We start from the raw sequence: 22,258 nt of genomic DNA on the forward strand, positions 1-22,258 counted from the left end.
CCTCGGCGAGGCTGAGCCCGAGTGAACGAAGGCCTCGCAGGCGGCGGCGGCGGCGGCGTTTCCCTTGCACTGCCCGAGATGCCTGTTGCCGAGGTTCAGGCCTGGCTGCTCTTCTCTCCCCCAGGCTTTCCCTGGAGACCTTAGAGGCGGTGCTGCGCACGTGCCTCGACGGGAAATGGCTGTGGCTGCTGAGGAAGCAGGGAGCCTGGGCTGCCCTGGAAGACCCCCGGGCTCACCCCGATGGCGTCGGTCTCCTGACCGGGTGAGAGCCCCAGGAGGCGCCTCGCTGCTCTGGGGTGGCTGCGACCCCATTGGAGCTGGCGGGACCCTTCCCCTTGGCCTGGGCGTCTCTGAGTTGCCCACCAGAGCCTGCACGGGAGCAGGTGAATTTTGGGGGCCAAGGCCAGGTGCCTGCCTGCGTAATTGTGTGTCGCCTGCCTGTGCTTTGTGCGCAGGGTGCTGCTCCGCGCCGGGACCATCTCGCTGCCCGTCGTGCTGGTGCTGACCCAGTGGCTGGACGCCCCCTCGGCCAACCTGCGGCTCATGGCTGCGGCTTTCTTTGCGGAGGTGAGCGAGAAGGTGGGAGAGGGAGGTTTGGGAGGGGTTTTCTCCTGACGCTGCTCTTTGGGAAGGTGCTGGCGGAAAGTGTCGCAGTGGAGGCGGGAGCGGATCCCCCCTTGCAGGAGGCCTCCCGGGAGCTGCCCTTCCCTGCCCCCTTCCCTGTCCTTCCCCTGTGCTATTGCCAGGGATGCTATTGCCCCTCCAAACCGCTCAGTCCTGGTCCTCGTCACTGCTGCTGGTGGCGGAGGAAATACAGATGGGCTTTCTATCAGTGACCCCCTTTCCAGGGCCTCCCCCAACCCCAGCCAGGACGTGCTTCCAGGTTCGATTGATCTCAGCAGCTCTGCTGAGCGACCCCCGGGACCCAATGCAAATCCTCTCCAGAGGCCAACTCCCCCCAAACACGGGCACAAGGCCTCCCCCGGGCACGGGGCAGTGCTGCCCCCAGCAGCTCGCCATCCCTGAAGCCACAGCCTGGGCCGGGCCCAAAGGAAAGCTGCTGGGTACCGGGGCAGTTAGCCCGGGCTTGTGGGGCTTCCTCGTGTCGAGCCCGGGGTGGTTGTTGTTCCCGGACCTGGTCTGCATCCGTCTCCGATGCTGACGGCCGGGTTGCTGTGCTGCAGCTGATGAAGGAGCCAGCGCTGCAGGAATGGAGGTGCTTTCAGCCGATCTTGGGGGCCTTGGCAGAGAAAACGCAGGACCCGAGCAGCACCGTGCGGCAGATGGCGGCGCGCGGCCTGGGCAATCTGGTCAGCGGAGCACCGGAGAAGGTGAGAGGGGCTTTCCTCCACGTGAAACGCAGCCCCTGCATGACCGGAGAGATGCAGGTGGAGAGCGCGGAGGGGTTAGAGAGAGTGGGCAGAGCAGCAGAGGCAAGTGTGAGTCTTTGCCCCGAAGGCGCTCTGTTCTCGGGCATCATCCGGGTTGCAAAGGGGACTGAGGTGCCAATGGGACCCTTGGGCTGCGATCTGCTCGGGGGCTGTTTCTGAAAGCTTCAGCCCCAGAGGCAACGGGAAAGATGAGCAGTCAGAGGCAGGAATAGCGAGAGGTGCGTGTGTGTGTTACGCTTCACAGCTGCGCAAGCACAAGGTAGCCGTCCTGGAGGCGCTGCGGAGGGGCCTGGAGGACGTGACCTCGGCGGAGGTGGTGGCAGAGAGCCTGCTGGCACTGGCGAAGGTGGTGGACGAGCTGAAGGGGAAGGCTGTCGGCTCCACCTTCAAAGACCTCGCCAAGGCCACAAGGACCTTCTTTGATGCTGTAAGTGAGCGGTGTTGTCTAACGCCTGCTCGAAGGCTCCCTCGCGGGCTCGTCCAAGAGGGGTGGTGTGGGCAAGGGCAGCTCTGCACCGGGAGGGTTCAGGGAAGACACTTCTCTCTGGGGAAGACGGAGGAGGTGCTATTTGTGACCCCCTCTGGGGGTCCTTTCTCAGGACGTTGCGCTCGACTGGCAGTGCTCGGGTGTTACAGAAACAGTTGTCCGAGGTGTCCCAGTTGCCCACCTGACAGCTGGGGTTTCTCGGTTGCAGGAGCAGGCGTCGCTGCGCTCGGCGGCCTTCACCCTGTACGGGGTGCTGGCCGCCTCTGCCACGAGGAGGTGGAGGTCTTTCTTCACCCAAGACCTGGACAACACGTGGGCCAGCCTCGTCCTCCACCTGCGGGACCCAGACCCGGGAGCCTCCACGGTCAGAGCCACAGCAACTTGCAATGCAGAAAGCGAAGCCGCACGGCGCCCGCGGGGACATTTCTGCCGTTCCTGCCTGCTCGGCAGCTGCAGGGTCTCTGCAGAGCATCCCCGAGAGTGACCCAGCAAGGTTGCCCCTGCGATGCCCAGGGCAGCCACCCCAGCACCCTCGCGGTCCCGTCGCAGACCTCTGCCTCCCTTCCCTGGCCTGTCCCTGGCACCCGTCCCTGCCCCAGGTCCCTGCTCCCCCTCAGGGACGGGCGTTCGCAGCGGTCTCATGGGCGCAGTGGTGCTGTTTGCAGGGTGCTGCGGAAAAGGCCGGGGAAGTCTCCCTCCTGCCGGGACACCACCCCCAGGGCGCCCCCTCTGCGGGCCCAGGGCCAGCACCAGCCGAGCGTGGCAGGACGAGCTCCCTGGGAAGGGCTGGGAAGGGCCTGGCCATCCCAGGGCAGCCACGACAGGCTCCGCTCTCTTTGGCAGGCGTGCCAGGGTGCGCTGAGGCTGTGCGCCCCGTTTCTGGGGCTGAGGAGGGTGCGGCAGGGCATCGCCGTCAACACCCGGCTGAGCGCGGCCGAGCTGCAGGACGACATCTGCAGCCAGCTGGTGAGGAGCTGTGCGCCCGGGCACGACGGGGCTGCGGGGCCCTTCCCGGCCCCGAGGGAGGCAGCGGGCGACACACCGAGGGCGGCAGGGCGCCGTCGCGGGGCTGGCGCCGGGTCCGGCCGTGCTTCCCGGCCCTGCTCCGGCTCCTCGGCGCCCCGCGATCCGTGCGCCCTGCTTGCCGCGGGTCAGCGGGGGCGTTTTTGGGCAGAGAAGGACAGTGTGTCCCCGTGTTGCCCCAGGCCCAGGAGAGCCCCGAGCACCAGCAGGCGCTGTACATCGCCACCCGGCGCTGCTTCCTGCGGAGCTGCGTGGATCTGCAGGCTGCGGCCCTCGACGTCGCCGGTGAGCCCGAGCGGGCGTCTCTGCGGCTGCTGCCTCCCGCGTCGCCACTCTGCCCGTCTGCCCGGGGCCGGGGCTGCGTGGGGGCGGCCGGAGCGGGGTGCGGGGGCTGCAGGGGGTGGGAAACGCGGAGCAGGCGCTCAGGGCAGGATGTGGCCGGGCTGGGAGGGAGAGAGCGCCCTGATGCCGGGTGTTGCCCTGTGCGCGCAGGGGTCCTCGTGGAGCACGCGGGCACCGAGTGGCTGACGGGGGAGGAGGCGATGCTGTTCTCGGCAGGTAGGTGACGGGGCCGCGGCGCCCCGGGGGCTCGCAGCAGTTGGGGCCCAGCACCGCGGCGCTCGCTGAGCCAGCAAGCGGCTGCGGGGCAGCGGCGGGGCCGCGTCGCCCTCGCGGGGAGGCCGGGACTGGGGCCGGGGCTGGTGCCGGTGCCAGCACCAACGCCGCGGCCGGTGCCGTTGCAGCTCTGCGGGTGCTGCGGGGCGACGGGGACCCGCGGGTGCAGCAGGCGGCCGCTCGGCTCCTCCGCGCCACCGGCCTCGAGCAGCCTCCGAGGCGTCGCTGAAATAAACCTTGCTGGAGCCTCACGCAGCAGCGGGGGTGTTTCTGTGCCGGGGCCCCGCGAGTCACTTCGCCCCCGCCGCCGCCGTTTGCGCCCGGGTCCCCGCGGCTCTGGGCTGCGACCGTTGTCCCGGGGGCGGAGCCGGAGTCGGGGGCGGGGCAGGAGGGGTGGGGTGGTGCCGGAGGTGCGGGTGGGGCGGGGCCGGGGCGGGGCTGGGGCGGGAGCCGAGGACGATGTGGGGCGGGAGCACGTGGTGGGGCGGGGCTGGGGCAGGGGAGGGCCGGGGGCGGAGCCTGGGGCGGGGCGGTCCCGGGGCGGCCCCTTCCTGGCGCCTGCGCGGTATCTCCGGCCCCCAGAGTCGCGGCGGGGCGGGGGGCGGGCGGTGGCGGCGGCGCTCGGTGTGCGGGGCACCCGGGCCGGGCCGGCGCGGGGCTGCCGCTTCCCGGCTGGCGGCGGCAGCGATCGCTGCCCCGGCGGGGCCGCCCGGCCGCAGGTAAGCGGTGGGGAAGCGGCCGGGGCTGCCCGTACCGGGCCGGGGTGTCTGGACAGGGCCAGTGCCTGTGCCGGTGCCGGTGGGGGGGCGGGCGGTGCGGGGTCTGTGGGCGGCCGGGAGAGGCGGCTGCGAGGCGAGCGCAGGGCGGGAGGCAGCTGCGGGCCCCGGCGCGGTGGCGGCGCGTCTGTGCTGCCGCCGGGTGCTGCCCGGTGCCGGGAGCGGCGGGGCGCGGAGCAGCGGCGCTGGGGCGGGGTTGGGGCTGCGGGGCGGCGGCTGGCGGCGGAGTGAGCTAAAGGCGGAGGGGCCGGAGCCCAGCGGCCGCCCGGCCCGCCGGGGCTGCGCAGCGCCGCGGGGCTGTGCCCTCCGTGCAGGGAGGGTCCCCCCGGCGCAGTTCCCAAGCACGGCCCGACCCGCGCAGGGCTCCCCCCCAGCCCCAAAAAAACCCTTGCCCCGGGGCCGGGAGGGGAGGGCTGGTGCCTGGGGGCTGGGGAAGGGGCTGAGGGCGCTGTGGTGGGGCTCGGACACGGGGTGGTGCAGCCCTGGGAGGGGGGTGAAAGGAGGGTGAAGCAGAGGGCTGAGCCTCTGTGCCCAAGTGCTGCGGGTTTGGTGCTGCCAAAGAGGCTCCGGGGGCTGGTTTGGGGGCTCAGAAACGGAGGCCGAGTCCTGCGTTCCTGGTGCTCAAACGCGGGTTCCTGCGACTGGTGTGAGAGCTCAGAAAGGGGGGCTGAGTCCTATTTTTTGGGGGGTTCAAAAACAGGTTCAGTGGGCTGTTTTGGGGGCTTGAGAAAGAGGATCAGGGTCTGCTCTGGGGCTTCGAAAGGGAAGCTAAACGCTGTGCTTTTGGGGCTGAAAGAGAGGCCCAGTGGGCTGCTTTGGGGGCTCATAATCCATTTCTGAGCCCCCAGAAGAGCCCCCAGACCTGTGTTTGAGCTGCAAGAATGCAGGGTTTCGCTTCCCTTTCGCAGTCCCGCATTTTGGGGCCTCAAAAGCATGTTGATGGGGCTGTTTTGGGGCTCAAAAACAGAGGCTAAGTCCGCGTTTTGGGGGCTTGAAAACTGGTTCAGTGGGCTGTTTTGGGGCTGTCTCCTTTTCTGAGCCCCCAAAACAGCCCCCTGGACCTGTTTCTGAGTCCCCAAGCTGCAGGATCTGGCCTCCATTGACAAGTGCTGTGTTTCTGGGCCTCAAAACACATGCTCATTGGGCACTTTGGGGGCTCAGAAAGGGAGGCTAAGTCCTGTGTTTTTGGAGACTGAAAACAGGTTCCTTAGGCTATTTTGGGGTTTCAAAAACAGAGGCCAAGTCCTGCATTTTTGAGCTCAGAAAGGGAGGCCAAGTCCTGTGTTTTCGGGCTCAAAACCAGAGGCAAGTGCTGTGTTTTTGGGGCTTGAAAACAGAGACTAAGTCATCTGTTTTCAGCCCCAAAATCAGAGGCCAAGGGGGCCCTTTTTGTGGGTGGTGGGAGGGCAAGAGGGGTGGGAGGGGGCCGCAGACCCTCACTGGAGGTGGGGGCTCATCGGCATGCGCCCTGACAGCAGGGAGGCTGGCATGCACCAGGCCAAACTTGGCGTCTGAGAGAGTTTCTGGCGCAGAAGGCCCTTTTGGGGGAGGAAACGCGAGCAGACACCGTCTTCCAGTTCCACTGTTTATTCACCCTTTGTACAAGACACAGAATATTTATTCAATGTGTGGACACTGTTCATAAACTAGTTGTGCAATGTGTGTGCAATATTAAAGATGATATTAATACGCAAGTTGTGACAGTGATTGATTTACGACCTTGTCAGTCCCCAAGATTGCTGTGAGGAGCCCGAGCTGGAGCTGAGCTGTCCCAAGCTGGCGCTGTACTCCCATCCCAGCAGGGTTTCTGCGGAGGCCGAGAGCCAGGCGGGCGCAGGCAGGTCGTCCCCAGCCAGGAGCGGGACCGCGCGCAGGGCAGGAGGGAGGCGAGTGGAGTTGTGCTGCTGGGAGCAGGGAGCCAGGCGCCTTCTGCCAGGGACGAACTAAACCTCACGTTGTCTCTCTGCATCGCGGCTCTGCTGGTTCCCTTTCCCAGCGCAGAAAGGAGGTGCGAGAACATCGCACGGTATCGGCACCCCTGGACGTGACGCAGAGGCAGGCAGTGAGGCTGGAGCTGTTCCTCAGCAGTGACACAAGCCCTGCAGGCGATTTAGGGAGAAGGCAGCAGGGGAAAATGCCCCTGGGCTCCCCAGGAAGTGCCTCCGAGGTCCCAACGTCCCCGTGCGGGTGAGAGGGGCAGGGACGCAGCCCCTCCTGCCGGACACGCTGTCCCAGGCTCTGCACGCAGGCGGCAGTGTCGGAGATCCAGTGCTGGGGAATGCTGGGGCACTTGCACCGGCTGTCTCTGATGGCACTGCTGGGGCTTCTCTCTGCCTGTAAAAGCAACCCAACAAAAACCCGAGCAAGCCAACAAAAACCCAAGCAAACCTGAAGGGTCTTTCAGGAGAGGCCCAGCACCACAAGGAGCAACCCCAGGCTTGGCCGTGCCCACCCCGCTGGGTGCCCCACGGCCCCCCCACACTCAGCGCTGGGGCTGTGGGCACAGAAACTGCGGCCCTGCCCGCAGCCTCCCCAGGCAGAGCTGCCCCGCGGGGCTCGGCCTGAGCCTGGGCACAGCCTCAGCGAAGGGAGACGCTGCTCCGCGTGGGCGCGCACCCCGGCTGCATTTAGTGCCAGGGAGCCCAGTGGCACCCACGCACCGACACCCGCCGTCCCCTGTCCCTCAAACTGCCCCGTGCACACCACAAAAGCCAGGCGCCACAAGCCCAAAAGGCTTTTTCCTCACCAGCAGCCGGGCACGGGCTCCTCAGCCCCAGCCTGCTGCTGCCTCTGCCCTGTCTCGGCCCCTGCCAGGTGCCCCCAGGCGCAGCCCTCCCTGCCACCACCTGCGTGGTGCAGCACCCTGCTCCCTCGCAGAGCCCCCCTGCTCCCAGCGCTTCGGGGACCCTTCGGTTCCCGCGGGGCCCCGCCAGCAGCGACAGCTCCCCGCAGCCCCCGTGTGCTGGGCACGGCCGGCCCGGGGACGGGGCGCTCAGCCCCAGAGCCGGGGCGCGTCTCGGCGCTGCTCGGGCGCCGCTTCGGGCACTCACCGCACGCTGCCTTCCGCGTCGGCCTCCCCCGGCGCCCCGGCTCCGAGCCCTGCTCCTGCCGGTCTCCCCCAGGGAGGGCTCCGGCCCGGCCGCCGCCGCCCCCAGGGCTCCCCCCGCCGCGCCGGGGCCGGGGGCCGGGAGGAAGGGGGGCAGGGGCTCCCCGCACTCACCGCGCCGGGCCCGAGGCCGCCGCCGCCGCCGCCCGCAGCACCAGCAGCCGCCGCCGCCGCCGCCGCCGCAGCGGGGCCGGGCGGGGCGGGCGCGGGGCCCCGGCGCGGCGGCGCCGCCTGGCGGCCGTCGGGGCGGCAGCGCCGCCTGCGCGCTGCGCAGCGACCTCGGCGCCCGGGTGGCTGCAGTCGCGCGGGAAGGGGCGGCGGGGGGACAGCGGGGACACCCGCCCGTGGGGCAGGGCCGTGGTGCTCGATGCCATTACCCTGCAGATCCTGAGCTCTGGCGGCTCCACAGAGCGCTCTGCGCTGAAGGAAGCAGTGCCCGCGCTGAAAAGAGGAAAGGCACCATCCGAGCTGAGGGAGACTTGCTCCTCCAAGCAGATCCAGTTCAGGATACTCCTTGCTCTAAACCCAGACTCTTTCCTTGCTCCCGATTGCTTGGCCAGCCCTGCAGTGGAAACAGCACAGCCACAGTATTTCCTTTTGGAGAGAATTTGACTCCAAATTCCCTGCCTTGAATGCTGCAACTCCTTGGTTGCAAATTCTGCTCTCCCACAGGCTTCCCCCTTGTCCTTTACATGACTGTATTAATTACATTCATCAACTATGTTGCTGTTACTCCTTCGACAAATTAGATCATCCTGGGCTGCAAAACCCTTTAAGACACAGCTTTATAGCTGAGAGGAGCAGAACTTTCTAAAGAATCCACGCACTTACTTAAGAATCTCCTGCACCTACAACAAGAGGCCTTGAAGAAAAATTGCAGTATAACCAGACCTTTTAACTCTATATTTTCAGGACAGAATCTGATTCTTCTCTGAAACACAACTCTCAAATATGGCTGAGCAAAAATGACAAGACGTACAGAAATGCACAAAAATTTTTTGTCCACACTTCTCCCACACTTCTGGCTTGTTGATAATGGATAGTGTGTACCACATGGGAAAGTCCTTTCCCACATTTCCCAATTAAGCCAGCAGACTTTTTTTCAGGACCCTGTAATGTGTTGCATAATGAGACCAAAAACTGGAAGGATTTGTTGAAATGGTTCTCTGTCTTTTAGCCCAAGGAAAGAAGAGGTGTCACCTAGGACAGCTGTAGTCTTACAATGAACAACCAAAAAATGATTAATGAAAACCAGCATCTTAACAGCTGTTAAATGCAAGTTTTTCTTTCTGTGGCTGAGGGGATAGGACGAGAACTTTGACCGCACCTGGGCACATCCGAAGTTTCCGTCCTGTGCTGACTTAAAATCTTTTGCACACCAGAGTGAGAGACAAATAGGCTGGATTATTAGTGGTTTGTGGTTTGGCTTGGGTTTTTTGGCCTTTGGTTTGGATGACCGTTCATGTGATTCTATTAAGGCAAATCTGTTTTTCATTAACATTGTAAAGTTATCTTGAAACATAATCGTTCAGTTTGAGTCACTCAAAATATGAACCTTTGATGCCCATCACAAAGCTGAAAAATATCCCCAAACCTGAAATCCATTTTAAGTGTATTAAGGACAGACACCGTTTATAGTATATCCAGTTATACTCCAGCACCATTTCCTTCTTTGACTTAACTGCTCTGATTTATTTTTACGTATTAGAGTCAAAGGATGTTCAACCTCTGATTTCTGTGGCAGCTGTGTCAGGCTACAAGTACAATGTTGTGAGATATTTGTGGGATGACAGCAGCAGTCTTTGTCTTGCTTAGGCCAGGCTTCTCAGTGAGTTCTGCTTAAATAAAAATCCTCAAGTCGAGGATTTTTCTAGTCTTTGTCTGCAGGTACCACAATAGCGAGTGATTTCCCATCCCACGTGACTCTACAATGAAAGCTAAAAGAAGAACAGGCCAATACGTGAGTTATAGCTGAACATTTTCACACTGATGGTAAGCATAATGTTAAACGATGATCAAGTCTGTACATCAGTTTCTGCACAGCAATGTTCTTTTCTCCTGCCCTTTAGCAAAACCACTGGATGGCCAGATCTTCCGTTGGTAGAAATCTGCTTACCGCCAGTGCTTTCCGTAGAGGGGTGCGCATCTGCAGCTTCTGAGGCTCTGGACCTGGAGGAAAGATACAACCCGGAATAAATAAAACAGAGAGTGGAAAGAGAAAAGCCCACAATACAAGACTTTCAGTTGGCATTTCAAAATATTTTTAATCACAGCATCACTAAAAGAACATGTCTTGTAACTGAGCCAATTAAACTCAAGTTGAATTGGAGGGCCCCTCTAATGATGGTATAGTAAAGCTACACAGTCAGAAATTACTTTAAACTCCTTTCGATTGACTGGATTTCAATTAATTTTAGGTATCGCACCTGCCCCAGGCCAATCTTTGTGGTTTAAGAACTATGTTCTCCTCCTTTATAAAACACTTTTCTTTCCTTTGCTGCGGTATGAAATGCCCACGCAAGCAAGGGAAAGCAAGTCCTGCACAGGGAAAACAGCTGGTCGCTGACTGCCATCAGACTGAAAAACCAGCAGTAACATTAAGGCTCACTTGTAACCATGACTTTAAAAACATTGCGGTAGAAGACGATGAGGGGGTGGCTTTGGGCGTTTTGCTATACCTCCAGGAATAAAATTCAAGCAGCTGCATCCCCTAGGTTTTTGGCACAAGGAGCTTGAAAGGGGCTAAGCTACGGTTTAGGAAGGCTGGGCCCAACGCTGCAAACCTTCTGCTAAGGCAAATGGTCAGCAGAAAAGCTGGACAATGTATGTGCAAGTCAAACAGACTGACAAATGGGAAGAAAAAACCCTATGCTTTTCTTCTGACTGAAATGAAAGACAGTTGCAGACAACAAAGAGCTGTTCACTGCCCAGGACTCAGGAGACTGCTGTGCTGCCGGGTGTCTTGGTAATGAAAACAGCCTGTCTCTGTGGGGCTGAGCTGTGTGAGCTCCTGTCGTGACTTTACAGACAGTCCCAAGCTGACGTACACCAGGCTGCCTGGGTTGCAGGGCTCACCTTGTCACCTTCTCGCCGTCGGCCCGCTCCTTGGCCTGCTATCGCTAGGACACTCGGAGGTTGCCACAGGCTAAGCTGGAGGCAGGCTTGGACGACCGGGGGCAGCAGGCCCTGCGAGCAAAAGCAGGTGCTGGTTTCTGAGAGTTCTCTGCTGTAATAGCTGTAAAGATAAATACATTCCTTATACAATTAAGCGTGACAATGGCTGCTAGTAAAAGAAAAAAAAAGCAAACTCAAACAACAGAGCTAACCAAATCGAATCTTCCCTTTGCAGAGAACTTGTCACAAAAGAGAATTCAAACAGCTTTACAAGGCAACCTTGGCTACATGACCACGCTTCCCATTTCTTTCTTCAGGGTGAAGTGGCTGGCGCTGAGTAACACTTTCTCGCCAAGATCACTTCCCTTGCAGTATTTTCGATGTCCAGTACAAGGCTAAATGCTCTCAAGGTAGACACCCCCTTGTCCTCAGCAGAAGGGTGGGAGCTGCTCAGCAATACTTCATTCAGGGCTGGATTGCTCCCCACATCGCCTTGCGTTAGGGTTACGACGTGTTCCCTTTACAGAGCAGCAAAAGCCTACATCCTCCCAAAGGCAGCGCGGAACAGAAAGTACCTGGCAACTTTCAAACTCCCCGCAGGAGGCTGCAGAGTCACCACACTGCAACGACGCTGCTCCCTAGGAGAAGGGCAGCCCATCCCCAGGAAACCGGCCGAGGGACCCAGCTTCCCGCAAGGCGAGGGGGCACAGGCCCCGGCGTCCTGCGTCCTGTGTCCTGGCAGGGAGCTGGAGCCGCTGGGCCCTTGGGCAGAAGGTCGGGACTGTGCCCAGCTCCGCTCAGTCTGCGCACAGTGCCTGGCACAAGTGGTGGAATGCAACTTTCTTTCTCTTGAATGTTTTCTGTTTAGCCAGACAGTGCGTAAGACAATCTACCTGGGGATGGACTTTCCTTCCCTAGTGAGTAACGAGATTATTAAGCAGCTGTGCCTCCCGCTATTAGCCCAATAATTTAATTGGAATATTCATTCTGTCTCTTGACGTTGCTAGCCTGCAGCTCAGTATATCAGAAGTTGCCGTAATCAAACACTTGTGAGTTCTGCAAAAGGATGCACTTCAGGACTCAGGTCAATCTTGCCGATGTCTTGCGGCTACCCCCAAAATAGCAGCAGTGACAGCAGTCTAATATTAGTATGGCAAGCAACGAATCATGGGTTCTGAAGAAAATAATTACCCACCCTTCTTGCAGCTGCTGTGCAAGGCAACTTACTCAGAAACCGTAATTCATTCTGAGCCACATGATTTTGCGTGCCATGTACAGAACCAGGCATCACCTCTAGCCCCTGGTTACAAGAGGAAGACAGGGGAGGGGACTGACTCCCGAGGGGAGCAGATGCTTTTGACTGCTCGAGCATTCCCGGCTGGTCCTATCCACCAAGCAGCTTGCACACGTAAGGTTCAAGGAAGACCAGCTGCGACTGTCCACGATTCTGGGTGCTAGTGCTCACGACATCAGCCTGAACGAGCGTCTGCCTCGGGCACGGTGATCCCACCAGTCCTTCGCCCCTTTCTCGACCGATCTTCTGCTCTTCAAATAAAGAGGTACTCAATGCCTTGAGGATTAGTGCTTGAGCCTGAGCTTTACACATGCACTTTCCTCTTGTGCAGCTCGGGGAGCCGCTCAAAGAGCACCCCAGGCTTACCTTGGGTTTTGATCCCTGCCTCTTAGAGGGATGTTACTTATTTATTAGCAAAGAGGCTTCAAGCTCCTGGTCAAATTGAACTCCAGAACGTTCCCTTAGCTGTGATCTAGCCACCGCTACACAAAACAACAGGAAAGCATGTTTACATGTACGAGTGCCCGAACATGGAGCTGCTCACTAGTAATCTTTCGGAAATCAAACTTTCCATATAAAAATATTAACTCTCTCCTCTAGAGCAAAGCTCAGTTTTTATCTGCTTGTTTTCAAGAGGGACAACCATTGCCCATAAAACTTAAATTTAGATCTTACCTCATATGGGAGGGACACACGTGTGTTTCAAAGGCTGCAGAGGAATAGGACTTGCATGTATGAAACCTGCATCAAAACCACTTTTCTTCTTGCCACGTGGAATTTTCATACGGTCTTAGGAAAAGATGCTTCCCTCCTTTCAGCTTCATATTTCACTTTGAGGGTCTTTTGCTGTAACACAGATCAGAGAATCCCATTCTCATAAATGAGGTTTTTTAGCAAGCAGCAGGTTATAGGGAACTGGGAACATGATAGTGAGCAGAGCCTGCTGGATCCAATTTAGAATCACCTTTTTTTTTTAAGCTTTCTACAAGGTTAGATTTTTGTCATTAATTCCACCTCTTCGTGTGTACCCTCTATATAACTTCCTCCTTGCTTTCCGCCCATGAGAATAATTATCTCATTTTACCCGCGCAGCATTCGACTTCTTTAGCACTGCCTCCCCTTTCTCCCTAAAATTGCACCACTCACAAAATATGCTAATCATAATGTGCTGTAAATACATTTTCATTGGCCTTTCATCCCCAGAGATCTTACACACTTGAAGAGCACCATAAGCACTGAAATCCTTTACCTGAGCATGGACAGAGAGCCACTTCAGCAGTGAGAAATGGAACGTGTGAACAGGCATATTTAGGTGTGCGTATATGCATCTCTTGATTTGCTCCTGCTTGTTCAGCCTTAGGTCAAGAAGTACAGAATTCAAACAAAAATGCTAGAACACATGCCAGGGAGCAAAATAACTCTGCTACAGCATTCAGCCATCAAGAACTCGGATACAAAGTTTGCCATTGCTGCACTGCCTTGCAAAGAATGAGAAGGAAGGATGGATTTATGGGAGCATGCTGCAACGCATTGAGATGACTGGCTTTAATTCTTTCTTCTTCTCCACACTTTCTGCATAGTCTCAGGTAAATCAAATTGTCAGTCTGCCACAGGTGACTAAACCCAAAGCTACAAACAGCTCTTCAGAGGGACTTTGAAAGTCACCAAGTTGCTCAAATCCCTCAGGACCTCAGCTCCCACTTTGTCAAAGAAGGATAACAATACTCCTCCCCACTCCACCGCAAGGTCCTGGGGGACCACGGCAGGGGAAGCCGTGTCTGTTCATAGATAACTTGTTGAGTAGTGGGAGGAGAGAAGAATCTCAGCTGCTTTTTGTGGCAACTCAGACCTGTCAAATAGTCAGCTACTTCTGGATGTTGCTGGCAGGACTTATGGACGCATAGGCCCATCCTTTTTTTTTTTTCCAGGGTGGAGGCCTGACCTTGGTCTTGAAAGCTGGCGGCCAATGTGGCACAAGGAAGATGATGTTTCCTGAAGCTCCCCCACCATCCAGGCAAAGATCACAGAGAAGGGGTTGCCACCTGAAATCCAATCACACTTCATCTGCTGCAGAATACAGCTGCCCACCCTCTCGGTGCTGCTTTCCCTGCCTGAAAGCAAGTTGCACCCGCATGCCAGCAGCTCCACTAGCTTCCAATGCACTGCTGCTGCTCCTGCCTGCGCCTCTCTCCTAACTGCTTACCTACATCTCCGGTCTGCTGCAAGAGTTCAGGAAAGGCGCTTCTGTGCACCGAGCGCAGGCTGACCACTCCTTGGCTCTGTCCTCAGGAAGAATCGCCAGCCCTCCTGCCTCCTGAGGCACGTTCTCTAGTGGCGGAAGTAGAGCAAAAAAGGCAGAGCTAGTGTTGGGTTTCTCAGGGAGCCACAGAATAAAAGCAAAGCCAACAAGTCAGAAAGGCAAAACGGGGGATAAGAACACTGAAGAGAGAACTCATACAGCAGTAACTAAAACATTCACAGGACACCCCAAAAAGTCGGTCAAACTCAATCTGCTACTAACCTCAAATAGAAAACAAGAGCACAGCTGGCAACAAGAAGCACACTCTGACCATCATCTTAATTGTTCCTTTCAAATTTCCCACAATCTCCAGCACTCTGAAATCACCTAGGTCTGAACCCCTCATTTCCTTCCTGCTTTGTTACAGTGTAACACTGTTGGTTCTGAGTTCACCACTAAAGTGTATCCAGCCATTAAACAGAGTTTGGGTTAGTTCAAGGAATGGTTAGGCTGTATTGTATCAGCTTCTGCATTTATTTTTGGAAATCTTCAGTCCTCTGCATACAGTCCAGAAATAAAATGACTCCTGTGTACATGCAGCCTACATAATAGGGAAAGATGTCAGAAAACATTCATGGGGAAAAGCACAGCTTGACTGGGGGGCCATCCAGGCAATACACTGCGCTGCAAGGAAGAACATCATGCCTCTGTCCCCATGTTAGCCTCTTCTGTCTTGGTCTCTTCTGCATCATGTGCACAAGTGCAATTCAGGACTCAGAATCTGCACTGCTGTATGGAATACCATTGTGAAAAGCCCCTTGCGCTGTAAGTTTATTTGTATACAATTCAGGTTAAGGAACACAATTGCTTTATAAACAACAGACACTCTACAGATGCACACATCTAATTGCTGATTGCATGAAATGTGTCCTACTGCTACTTCTGCCTTTAAATATACATAAATATTTATAAATAAAATGGAAAACATTCAAAACCATTTTACAAAAAAAGGAACAAGCTGCTTTTGATTAGGATCGCATATGAAACACACACACACACACACACACACACACACACAAATATATATAATGCTCAGTGCTCATCTGAACCATGGAAAGAAAAATCTACTCTTTGATATTGCTAAATGGTAGTTATTAGCTGCAAGTGTACAGTCTGGAACACAAGCTTTTGCTCCACAATCTGCTCTCTCTTTTCACTCTCTATGGCCATCATCATTTTGCACAGGCTTTACTGGCTGCAAGTTTCCAAAAGAGTTTACAAGCAGGCAGGGAAACAAAACCAGCAAAACATGCTAGTGTCTTCCTCAAAGGGCTCAGTCCGGTTGTCATTCAATTCAATGGAAAATCTTCTACTGCCTTTACTGGACTGAATGTCGTACAAAATATTGAAATTGATTTGCAGTCAAAGTGATGGCCATTCAGCAGTAAAAAATAACTGTAAACATGGAACAAATCAATTAGTCCACACAGGGTATCAAATCAGTTAAAGAATCTCCTTAGCTTGCTCCTTAGGATTATCTTATGGGAACATATTGTCAGTCTTCTGCCAGAAAATGCATCAAATTACTCTTTTACTGCAGCATATTCAGAGGCTTATCAAACACAGGTTATTTCAATGTGGAACAAATTCAAAAAAAAAAAAAGAAAAGAAAAAAAGGCAGCAGGCCTCCCTTGCTGTTCATGAAGGGAGTCCAGGCTGAGGGCCCAGGGCCGCCTCATTAAAGGCAAAGTGAGGCTTGGCACTGACCTCAGCGAGCAAAGGATCAAGTTCCTTCTCTCACCAGAACTGGGGAAAGAGCCACTCCCTAAGGCAGTCCATCCCTAGCCCAGCTGGGATGAGGCATGGCCAGCACCTTACCAGGCTCGCGGCAGGCGTGGGTATCCAAACCCTGAGCACACATTACAAGCTTCCCGGAAGGCTTCCCATCCAGCACGTGAAATGCAGTGTGCTTCAGTAGCTAAAGGATTTTTAGATCAGAGCTTATCTTAGTGAGAGCTGAAACAAGTCCTAGCAGGGGTTATAGATGCATTGAGCCCATGAGCCCAGCATGTCCATCAGAGACAGACTGGCAGTTCAGATGCCCGGGGCTATCTGAGGTAGCTAAGCAGGTATGGCACAAAACCTACAAGAGGCATAGCTCTTTACAGAGCGCCGGATGAAGGCCCTGTGCGATGATACTTCTAGGACATCTTAGTAGAATACTAGAGGCCTGTGCTTTGGTAACTGAACTGGACTGTAAGGCTCCACTGACTACGTCAGGAGCTGAGCCATCCACATCTATCTGAACCTAGGTATCTTAACCTGGTAAGTAAGTTAACTGTTAGAGAATATTGGACTGAAGCTGTCTAGAATTAATTGCTTAGCATAACTTGCTTAGCATTAGTAGCTAAATTTGCTGAAGCCTTAGGCCTCAGGCTGTGAACTTGCTGTGAACTTTTACTTAGATAAGTAAAAGGGGGGCCCCAGAGCAGGTTCAAGCTGGAGGAATAAAGAAGTTACACTGACAGCAGGAGTAGCCAACCTTGAAGATAAGCAGCAGCCTGCCTAGAGACAATGAAGGGGCCCAAGGAAGAAGGGGAAGAACCCAGACCTAACTATTACTATTGGTCCAAACTATCACTTAAGGGGTGGGGAATTTAGATTGTAAGGGTATAATTGCCCAGGGATTTCTTTGTTTGGGGTCCCTCTTTGGAGGCACCCAGCTCGAGCTGTAATTACCGCACGTGTATCATTAAATTTTATTTTTCTTCAGTCTGACTTCGAACTTCTGCCTCAGCAGGAACCTAGGGTCGGACCCTGTTATGGAGGCCAGCGAGCCTGATTTTCCATAACATTAACCATGAACCCGACAATGTAGTCACCAATGTGTACTATTTCACTCTCCAGTTTTACTGCACTGTTCCTCTCCTACGGCTGATCCAGCAGACGTGACAACATACACAAACCAGTTTACAAGGGTTCTCTAGGTTCTGCAAGTCACACTCTGTATGTCTTGCCAACCTGGGGAGAAAGACTTGGCATGGACAAAATCGGCTTCTTTGCTGGCCTTGGACCATTAGAGCTGCTTACTCAGGGCAAACAATGAGAATATTTCAGTCAAGATTCTCGCTGAGAGACCCGTCAGTAGGGAAGAAAGCCAGGCAAACTGATACCAAAAGGATGCTCTGTGTCAGGCTTCAGGTCATAAAGTTGCATAAAAGCTGCATTCCTGGCACAGTACTTTTAAACTGCTTGTGCAGTTGGGTTGTCTGGAGATCAGACCAGTGAAGAATAAGGGGGGAAAAAAGGAAGAGTTGCATTTCAGTTAGCTTCATCATGATTTGGATTGCATTTTCAGTGCAGAGTGCTATACAGACTTTTTTGAAATGCTTTATTCTTAGTCTGCTACTTTGAGTTAGGTTTAAAAAAAAAAATCACAAAAAACCTCCTCAAGAACCATGCAAAGGAGAATGAATGACTATTTATCCTTCTCAGAATAACCAGTTCCTTCAGGAGTCCAGGTGTCCACATCACCTGGGCATCTGGCACAGCACAGAGCAGAAGCTTTGAAACTGCCTTTAATAAAAATTGAAAACCAAATCCAAGTAACACTGCGTGCTTCTTCTCCTGGGAGCTGCTGAGTCTTGTGTAGTATGAATGACACAAAGAAAATGCCAGAAGAGTTAGCATTTCTGCTACTTTATCCGCATCTATACCAGCACAACCATAAGAAAGTGTCCTGAACTGAGCATGAGAGGGGAAGCTGGGATTGCTGCGCTCTGCTGCGTAGCGCTGGAGGAGAGACCCCTCCGATCCCCGAGAGCCCTGGGCACGGTTGGCTCAAGCGCTGTCTGGCACAGCATGCTGCTGCCGTAACCTGCTCATGCTGCCCTGTGACCTTCAAAGACAGGAGGAAGTCAGTCCCACTGAAGACGCGATTTGCCCTTCCAAATGCATCTCCTTTCCTTATGCCTCTCAATGGAAGTGTAATTGCACTTACTTAATGGGTGTAATCCCAAGCACATCTCTGCTTTTCTGCTTTTTCTGTCAAGCTGTGCAAGTTAGTTAGTTAGTTTTTCTGTCAAGTTAGGCAAATATTGCCCTCTAGTGACGAAAACGAAAAATAAATCAGGAGATAGTGGTGTGGGGGGTGGGACATTCATAGGAGGAAATCTGTGTGTTTGGCAGTGTTAGCACTAATATTCAGCTGCTCTTTGAGGGCATGTGGCAGACCTGCCTGGACGTGCACGGGAAGGACGGTGTTTCCCCATCAGTTCACCATCGGAGGAGCTGGCCTCCTTGGCCTGCCTGGGCAGCCGCGTCTCCTCCGCCCAGGAGCGCTGGCACGGTCCCTCCTCGGCCCTCTGTGGAACAAGCAGCTTCGAGGCTCTTTGAGGAACTGTGGAAGCCACCGCCGTGACCTGCACGTGCCCCCTCGCGGCGGTGGCGCCAGCCGCGATGCAGCCGGCGCTGTCAGGAGGCAGGGGCGCCGGGCAGGAGGCGGCCGGAGCGGCGCTTGAGGGGGGAGCCCGGCCCCGGCCCCGGCCCCGGCCCCGGCCCCGGCCCCTCACAGGCGGCCGTTGGGCGCGGCGAGAATGCGGGAGAGCAGCCTCGTGCGCGGCCGTTGCGCCCAGCAGGGGGCGGTGTCGCGCGCGGCCGTTGGGCGGGGCTGGGGGCGGTGTCGCGCGCGGCCGTTGGGGTGGGCGGGGCGGCGGGCGCGCGGCCGCCGTTGTACAGCGGCGCTGGGGCGGGGCGGCGTGTGTGAGGGCTGGGCGTGAGGTGGCGGCGCTTGGTGAGGAGCCCGTGCGGCCGCGGAGGCTGGAGGGCGGCGCCCGGGGGTGTCTGGGCAGTGTGCTGTGCCCTGCTGGCAGGGCCGCGCTCTGCCCTAGCTGCCGCGGCTGATGGCGTGTGCGAGGGGGTGCGGAGGGCAGCGGCGGCGGAGCGGGGAGGGAGGGTGTTTGGTGTGCAGCAAGGCGCCCAGTAGTCCGCCCTGGCTGGGTGCCCGTGGCCGTGTGCTCAGCAGCGCTGAGAGCTGTGCCCGGCGCCTTCAGGCCTCGGAGGTGCCCCGAGGCCTTGCGGTGCCCGAGCCTCGGCTGTCGCAGCCGCCTGAGGGAGCGGCACCAGCGGGGCCTGAAGACTGCCCGCGGGTGAGCGTGGGCTTTAGGGTGGGGGGTCCGGCTTCTGCCCGTGGGGTGTGGGGAGGCTGGGGGGGCTGCTCCCCACCTCACCCAAATAATAACTGTGCATGGCAGGGCAGCTCTTTGTTCCTCTGGAGCGTGGTGGGGAGCAGCTAGGAGAACAGGTGGGCTTCGGCCTGCAGAAGCTGGAGCTGACAGTGTTTTACCTGGGCTCTGCAAAGGCTGTGACATTTTAGGCAGCAGGCTCCCTATGGCTGCCGCTTGGCGGAGGAGCATGCTGCGCACAGCGATGCAGGTAACCATGAGGTGGCTGCCAGTGGGCTGTGGTGCCATTGGAGAAGCATTGGTGAGGAATAATTCTCTTTCCCAAGCTGGTGACAAATGGAGTTCTCTCCCTGATCGGTTTTCAGCTTAGGGTGCTTCTGGCTACTTGAAAACCTCCCAGTGAGATGTGCTTTGTGTGGAGAGATGGCAGATCTCTGCTCAAGAAGATCTCAAGAATAAAACATTTTTGGGAGTGTGCTGCCCCAGAAACTGTCTCCCCACCTTGTTGTGTCATGCTGTGTTACCTGCTGGCCCTTCAGCTGACTGTGGCAAATGGTTCACTCCAGTGTGTTCTGAGACATGATTTTAGAAAGTCCATGTGTTTAGGAATGGAGAGATTTGTACAAGGTTTGAGAGTGCCTTTTGCCTTAGTGGTATTGACACCTATCTGGCCTAGGCCTGTTGTGTTTGAAAGGCCTTCCCTGGTGCGTGGTTGGGTCTGTATAGCAAATGCTTTAGCTCCTGCTGTCTTTTGCCAGCACTGTGACTTCCTTCCTAGGTCATATGACCATTTCTGTTTGCCCATTTAAATCTGTCCCAATAGTTTTTGTGGGAGAGTGAAGCGTGTGAATCTGGAGAGAAGGCGGCCGGAGGGGAAAGCAAGAGGTGGTCCGTATGCTGCAGCTTTTTGGAAACGATCTTTCTGTCTTTGTGTCACTGCAGAACGTGTGGCTGGGACCCATGATGTGGTGTAACTCTTGAAGGCTTTCAGGAATGAATTTTCCCTTTGAGCAGTATATCTTATCCCTTCTTATGCCGAGTTTCTTCGACTACCCACGGAAACATCTTGTCCCGGTTTGTCTTGATTGGGGTGCGGTTAGGTCAGATGACCCTAGCCTTCTTTGTGCAAGAGTTGTTAACGTTTGCCCTCAGAAGGAGCTGTGGTTCTTCCAAGCCCCACGTGCGGTTCTTGGGACAGGCTGGGAATAGGGTGTTGTCAGCGAGGCTGCTGGGAGGGGAGGGGAGGAGTGTCCAGCTAGAAGAGCAGTGGAGCCCAACCAGCTGGTCCAGAATGGGCTGCTTCCTTTGAGGCCCTTTGCCTCTAGAAGTTCCAGTGGTGAGAAGAGGTGTATGTGCTCCCTGGGGTGGGGGAAAGCCCTCTCTGCAGCCAAGCTGCTGAGGCAGCCTCTCCTGCCCTGTTATGGGTGGTGTCTGAGCTGCTGGGACACCAATGGAGGCTCTGGAGCTGGCAGTTGCTGTACTGCCAGGACAGGGAGGCGGCAGAGCGTTTCTCTGCAGCCCTGTATCTTGGGGGGAAGGTGGTGGTGGGGTGCTCATGTCTGCAAGGAGCAGGCTGCTCTGTCAGAGGGGAGGTCACCTCTGTGAGAGCAGGGGGGTGAGGAATGCCTCCAGGCAAATGAAGAGCTACACTGGCATGAAGTGAAAAGCTGACTCCATCCAAAGCAGCCAGGCTCCCAAAGGCAGCTGGCTTCAGTTTGTGTTAGTGTCAGTAGCCACCAAGTTACAGAGCCCTTCAGTTTTTATGGGTTCTGGCTCAGGTTATGCCCCTTTAGGTAGCTGGTCTGATGAATGTAAAAAATATATATATATATATATAAATTTCCAGAGTTACTTGCGTGGCCCAAGCAGAACAGTGCCCAGTTGGTGTAAATGTGTGTGTGCTTTTTGTTGTGAGACCGTTAGTGAAAAGACATGAACTGCCCCAGCGCTGGTCGGCTGCTTGTAACTCGCTCATTAATGAGTGGCTCTAAAGAGTGTATTGTGGCCAAGAGGAAAATGAAAGCATGGCCCAGGCCTGCACATGCAGTTCCAGAACCAGTGCAGAGGTCCAGGACTTCCCTGCAGAGCTCAGACTAGATTAAGCAACTGAGAGGTGGCACACCACCAGAGAATGAGAGAGGCTTCAGGCTTGCCCAGAGATGGGGGTATAATGCTGGGGTGGGGGGGCTGGAGGCCACGGTGGTTAGCCAGGGACCTGCTCAGTGCCCTCTGCAAGCCTGAGCCTTCGTCTCCTGCCATGCACTGGATTAGCCTGCACACTGTCCCCTTCCTCACTGGGGACATGCTGCTGATCAGCACAGAGGGGCCCTGGACCACATCAAGGCTGCTATCACAGTAGAGAACCATCATGGAGTGTATCTGAAGGGTGGTGTGTTTTTTCCAGTGCAATGTGGAGACAAAAGTGGTCAGATGAGAATTTCCTTAGTTTGAGTGGAAAACTGAAAACATCAGTAATGGCAATAGCCAAGGATAATTCTCCACAGGCATAAGTGTTCCAAAAGGCTGTTGTTTTCACAAGCAGTCCTAGCTCGCAGGTATGCCATGTCCTATGAGTGGGTCAGGAGAAGGTCTGCTTTGTCTTAGATGGCACTGTGGAGGCAAATGCGACTGTGTGATGATGCCAGTGCTAACAACTTGGAATCCTCTCCCAGTTTTCCTATGAGCATTTTGCAGTGCTGAAGGTCTTCCTGCCTAGGATGTCTCTAATTCCATTTCACAAGCTCAACGCCTTCGTTCAGCTATGCCATGCGCTGCCCAAGAATCTGCAGTGGAAATGCCAACTGCTATGGAAGGCCTGTGGAATGGAGCTGAAGGGTGTTTTGAGGGCTAAAGTAAGGTGAGAGAGTTGGTCATTTGGACAGGCAGCTGGTTAAAGAGGTGATGGGTGATAACAAAAAGAAGGCAAAAGGGAGCTCAGGTGAGAGGAAGGAATAGCAGGAGGGTTCTGGAGCTGGGTGAAGGTGGCAGTGCCTGCAGAGCAGGCTGAAAGACCTAAGCTGTTGCAGCAAA

At 55.9% G+C, this 22,258-nt stretch overlaps 1 protein-coding gene and 1 long non-coding RNA gene across 2 annotated transcripts; both read left to right on the forward strand.

Moving 5' to 3' along the window:
• The first annotated feature begins 242 nt into the window (after positions 1-242).
• LOC136992173 (uncharacterized) lies at positions 243-1,328 on the forward strand. Its single transcript, XR_010884237.1, has 3 exons — positions 243-262; positions 456-567; positions 1,185-1,328. It is a non-coding gene; the product is annotated as an uncharacterized lncRNA (long non-coding RNA).
• Positions 1,329-1,382: 54 nt separating this feature from the next.
• On the forward strand, positions 1,383-3,534 carry LOC136992139 (protein maestro-like). Its single transcript, XM_067297002.1, has 6 exons — positions 1,383-1,439; positions 1,636-1,818; positions 2,087-2,242; positions 2,722-2,844; positions 3,084-3,186; positions 3,394-3,534. The coding sequence occupies exons 1-6, from the start codon at positions 1,383-1,385 to the stop codon at positions 3,465-3,467; spliced, it is 696 nt and encodes a 231-aa protein (XP_067153103.1). The 3' UTR covers positions 3,468-3,534.
• Positions 3,535-22,258: the final 18,724 nt, after the last annotated feature.

The sequence above is a fragment of the Apteryx mantelli genome, chromosome 5 (assembly GCF_036417845.1).
Source record: "Apteryx mantelli isolate bAptMan1 chromosome 5, bAptMan1.hap1, whole genome shotgun sequence".
Classification (NCBI taxonomy): Eukaryota; Metazoa; Chordata; class Aves; order Apterygiformes; family Apterygidae; genus Apteryx; species Apteryx mantelli.